The 5,654-nt window shown below is 42.6% G+C and overlaps 1 protein-coding gene across 1 annotated transcript; it reads left to right on the forward strand.

The window, feature by feature from the left end:
- Positions 1-209: 209 nt before the first annotated feature.
- MRPS14 (mitochondrial ribosomal protein S14) lies at positions 210-2,652 on the forward strand (the record flags this gene model as incomplete). Its single annotated transcript, XM_010074918.1, has 2 exons — positions 210-368; positions 2,418-2,652. Coding segments are annotated over 2 exons (342 nt in total), but the record flags the coding sequence as incomplete, so codon positions are not given.
- Positions 2,653-5,654: the final 3,002 nt, after the last annotated feature.

Below are 5,654 nucleotides of genomic sequence, written 5' to 3' on the forward strand. Positions count from 1 at the left end.
GGTTATTTGTGTCTCCCGGGTCCTAAATTTCTTACTGGCTTCTTCCGTGAGGTAAACTGGATCACACGCCACGTTTCTTGGGGAGAAGCTGCACTGCGAGGAAGTAATTTGAAAAAGTCTCACAAAGACACGTTTATGGGTTAATTCGTACCTGAATTGGGCAAACTACGCACAACAGGCGGGTGTTACAAATGAGATTTTTTGATTAGGTTCTCCCCTCACCCTTCACAAGGCAAGTGCGGGGCCGCTACGTGGACTGGAGGATGCTGCGCGATGTGAAGAGACGAAGGCTGGCATACGAGTACGCGGACGAGAGGCTGCGGATCAACGCCATCCGGAAGAACACCATCCTCCCCAAGGAGCTGCAGGTACCGGGCGGGACACGGGACGCGTGCGGCTCCTGCTGCTGCGGTGACAGCGTGCTCTGGGCCACCGGGGCTGCTTTACAGATCCGAGCGGCCGTGCCAGGGCACGCATGCTTGCCTTGCCCTAACGCGTGAGCACAGTCCTGTCATACCGTATGGGTACTCCTGGCACCCAGGCATCCTCAGAGCCTCTGCCTTTTGGGGGTGTGTACAACAACAGGGTAGTCTCCTGACTAGAGGTTGGGGGGTTTGTGGGTTTTTTTCCAACCAGTGTTTCTCGTGTAAGCAGTATATGTCACACTAAATACAATGAAGTCTGTTTTTCCTCCACAGCTGTCCCTAACATACATTCAGAAATCTATCTTCCTTGTATTCCTATATTATATGGTTACTTACGAAACTATAAAACTTTTTTTTTCCCCCTTATGTTTATTTAAAAACCTGGAAGCCTGATCCAGCTAAAACCAACCAATTTATTTAAATAGAAATACTTAATTTTACTTCTTGCTTGAGCTATAGCCATGTAATAACTGCATCAGATCTGGGTGCTGGATCCAGGTTTTAAAAATGCACATATTCACTGCCCTCTCTGCTTTCCTTACTAAGCATTATAAATCATTTGCAAGTATTAGAAATATTCTTACAATAGTCCTGTATGTATTCAGTCTGGCCATGCCTACTTGTGGCAAGAACCTTTCTCCCTTAAGCATTCTGGGAGAGAAAGTGTATGAATCTGGTTTTATGGATTGACTTTACCGTTCTCTTGGCAAGTATAGTCTGTTAGATGTCCATACAAAGGAAAAAAAAAAATGTATTGCAACTGGCTTTACTTTTGATATTTCTCAGGTGCTTTTGTCACCTTTTGAAGTCACAGTTATAGCAGCAGTTATATTGAAGAAAAAAAGACTCCCAAGAAAGTAACTTTTTCCTCCCCTACAAAATTTTATTCAGGCTCCAAAATTAAAGTCTTAAAACTTAACCACCAAATTTTACCTGAAATTATAGGCTGCTTTCCAAATAAAATCATAGGAATTAAATAGGCCCAAAAAATACTGCAAGTGTTTGGCTGTACTAGACAGTGTATAAATACAGCTATATACACAAATAAGATGGACAACTGGACAAAACCAGTAACTGAAATATGTTCTGAAGCCAATAAGTCCTACTGACCTTGCTGTTACTGAAGTTGAAAGTCACATTGCTGCTCTCTTGATGCAGTCTTCCTTTGAAGGAGGCAAACATCCCTTTAGAAGATAGCTTTACACTATTGCTTTTCAGTACTCCTGCAACATAATGGGAGTTTTTGTGTAGCCCAGCCTCAGACCTTTCTTTTACCTCCAACTGTGACTTCCTACCGTGACTGAACACGGGATTCTTTGAGCCCTTCTGTCCTTCAGAAAATAGCATATTAAGAATGCTGCAGTTAGGGACACTTACCTAGCCTCAAGCGACTTCCTTTACGCTGTGCATTTCCCTGCTGAGCTCATTTGTTCTTCTGACATTCCATTTGCTGCTACCTGGTGCTTCCTGAAACCTGTGGAGCTCTCTTGCTGTATGTAGAAAGATCTCTCTAAAGCCTTCTCATTTTAAAACAGATTCTTTGACTTGTCCTCCTCTGCCTGTAGCTCCTTCTGAAGTACACTATATGAGATGCTTTTTACTGACATCAAAGCATGCTGCCTGGGAAGGGAGTTAATAAGGAACATACATTTAAGTTCGGCTCATCTTGAAGGACTAGCCCACCCTGCAACATGGACAAAGCCAAGTGGATTTGGACTTAATTACCGGCTTGAGGTTGTACAGTCTGTGTAATAAGGTTAAATTTGGGGTCTCCCTATGGATCATTTTACATTCACTGTTAGGATGCCCAGAAAGAAAGGATCAAGTGAGGAAGACAGGCATAAAATTCCCTGTCAAATAGCTAAGCATACTCATGAGGTAGAGAAACTTGTGGTAGTACCCATCCTACAGCTAGATTTGAGATCTGGCAATAAGCCCCCTCTAAATCCTGGGGAACACAGATACACTCTATGTTGTTGTCTTCTGTTTTAGGAGGTGGCTGATAAAGAGATTGCTAACTTGCCTCGGGACAGCTGCCCTGTGAGGATCCGAAATAGGTGCGTCCTGACATCCCGCCCTCGGGGGGTGAAGCGACGCTGGAGGCTCAGCAGAATTGTTTTCCGCCATTTTGCTGACCATGCTGAGATGTCTGGGATACAGAGGGCTATGTGGTAGATCACCACGTGGATATACATTCAGGCAGAAAACACAGAACAGGCTCAGTTTGTGTGTTCAAGTAATTTAAGCAAGACTGTCCTGTCTAGGAGTCCAGCATCAATATCAAACTAATCAGGGAAGCATGAGAAGCCATGATGCCTCATCACATTTGCTTACTGGACTGCACTTGGTATCAACTAACTGACAAGAAGCAGCATCACTGCAGTAAGCTGGTCTGTATGAGAGGCAGTTTTGAGGAGGAGGGGGGGGAAAAATCACTACCTGATTGTTGCAGAACTAAGGTTTGTCGTATGAGCAACATTAGAAATAAAGACATACAGCACAAGGCTCGTTTAAGCAGTTTTTTTGCCACCATATGGTAAGTTCACCAGGGTAATTTGGGTAAAAGCATAAATGAAATTGCACAACAGGGCAAAGTAGTATTCTGCCATGAACAAGGATGAACACCAGCTGAAAATAAAACATGGCCTCAAGTTTAGATACTCTTGCTATGCAAACTTTATAGATATATATATATGTCTATTAACAAGCAGACAAAGTGGATAAAGGACCTGCTATAACCTACAATGTGCTAGTATTATCTCCTGCTTGTAATGCAGTGCTTCATCCAGTGCTGGAAGAACAAGGTAGCAAGTAAGTCCTAGTCCAGACCATAATTAGGCTTCCTTAATTAATCACATAACATCAAATAAATCTGTCCTTGGGAGAGACATGAGAAGGAAGCAGGAAGGAAACAACACTAACAGGCCTGCTGCTAAGCTCACATTTGCCCTGTACTCTTCTTCAAAGCAGGGCAATAAAGGGGAAATGGCGCCTGTCCCCCTCCCTGGCAGTGGGGCTGAAAGGCTGCAATGAACAGGCCACATAAAACTCCGCTACCACCAGATGAAGACACACAGGCAGCACAGTGGCAGCAACCCATCACCCCCATTTAGTCAAATTTTGGAGTAGAAGCTATCTCAATATACTACTTACTCTGTTACCTTAAAACCCTGAAAAGTTGACAGGAAAAAGTGGAGCTTGTCTCTCTTACTCATCACTGCTAGAGCCAGGGTGAACTCAGCAAGCATCAGCAGCTCACTACTCTCCTGTGACTGATGCCACCTCAAAGACACTCCAAGGAAGTCACAGCATAGGTGCTGGAAAGCTGGTTTCATTTTCAAAATTAACTGGTTAAACAGACAGTAATTAGTTTCTGAGAGTAATCATTAAATTTTAATACCACAAGATTAACACCATATTGTTTCTGCTCAACTATCAAATGCTTGTGATAGTGGTTCTACTTCCTTCAGCATTTGCCCTTGTTGCATGTCCTTTCCCACATAAGCAAAAAGACCACACCACATGTAGTGAGTGTGACATTAACCCCAGCCACCAGATGGATACAGCTGTCACTTGCAACAGTTTAGGATTCCTTTTCTTTTACCTTCTGTTCTCAGTTTCACAACTCTCCACTCATCTGAGATGCTTTTTCAAGGAGGGGTAAAGATATACCTACACTCCATTCTTCAGGAAATGGTAAACCACTTGACTGAAGGAAACGCTTTATAAGCTATTTTATTTAAATATTTTCTCCAACCTGAAATGGAAAGTTACTGTCTTTGCTTGGAAGAAGGTTGTGTAAACGATGATCTTTGCAGCACAGCATGTCTCACATGGAAGATCAGTATTAAGGCGGCCCTCAGAGTACTCTCAAATATCCATTGGTATGTCCCCTTTGGATTGCTTTTCTCTGCTTTCAACCCAGGCCTTGTTGATGGTGCGCTTCATTTCATCATCCCCTTCTGCATACATCTTTTTTAAAAGGTTCATAAGCCCTTCACTAGGGTCTGAGGTGTCGTAGGCAGCTTTCCTGCAAGACGGATACATATGAGAAGATCGGGTATATCCAGCAATTCTGTGCAAAAAAATAAATGCTAATACTTGTTTGAAACATCCTGGTAACAGTGAGGAATTTGCTTTGGTGAAGTCTATAGACCCGGGCAGCCTTCAGTCCCACCTCAGTCAGCTTCCAAGTAGGGAGTATCTTAGAGAGTACCCTTCAACTAGGTGCAAGTTGAATAGTATACCTAGAGCTGTCCCACTAAGGATGACAGGAAGCATTTTGTAGCAAACGTGACCCTGGAAGCACCACTCAAAATTAACTTTAGGAAGCAAGAGTGGAATAGGACAGACCCAGAAGTGCCAACATCTGTCTGCAGTTATGTGACAAGTGAATAAAAATAGAAAAATGACCGCAGAGCTCTTTGAAGTGACCACATTCATAACTGAAAAGGCATTTTCTGCTTCCCTTTTTTTTTAGATTATCTCCAGAGTTTGACTTAACATCTTGCATTTCAAAGCAATTTTCTCAACTTAAGAAGCCAAATGACAGATGGTGCCACCCACACGGTAGGCAACTGGGTAGGACAAGCCCCACAGTACCTGAATATACATAATGCCCTCTCTGGCGAAACTGCCTCTCTATCCTGTTTTCTAAAATCTCTTTGTAGTTACTGGTTTCTACTACCTGAAAAACATGCAGACCAAAATACATCAGCAGAGGGAGCAAGTTCCCACAGACCCAAGCACTCAGAAGCTGGGAGGTGCATTTCTGAAGCCACTCGTTTGTCATACTCTAAATCCTCAACGTTTGGAATAAGGCAGCAATACTAATTGTGACAAACTTATCTGCACAAAACACAGGTTTAATGAAATGTCCTTGTCCCTCCAGCAAACTGCATTAGTAGTCAAATCACCTTCCCTTAATCTCCAGTGAATCCAAAACATAGCTTCTTAGTAGCTAATAAGCTACTATGAAGAAAGTTAACTGTCCCAGCTGAAATCAGGACACATTTAAGAGGGGAAGGTACTTTTGCTCTAAATTCAGGTGTGGTTAGTTATGACTAATCAGTTTTAGCAAGTCATCCTATAAACATAAACAAAATGGAGAGTTGTTGGCAGGCATAACTTTCTCAAAAGTGAGTGTTTCCATGATTCAAGGTGGGTATACACATTCTCTTCCGGATAAGAACATGTGTGTATTGTAAAATAATATAAAATTATTATATA

This window comes from Pterocles gutturalis, unplaced genomic scaffold, assembly GCF_000699245.1.
Source record: "Pterocles gutturalis isolate BGI_N339 unplaced genomic scaffold, ASM69924v1 scaffold34586, whole genome shotgun sequence".
Taxonomy (NCBI): Eukaryota; Metazoa; Chordata; class Aves; order Pterocliformes; family Pteroclidae; genus Pterocles; species Pterocles gutturalis.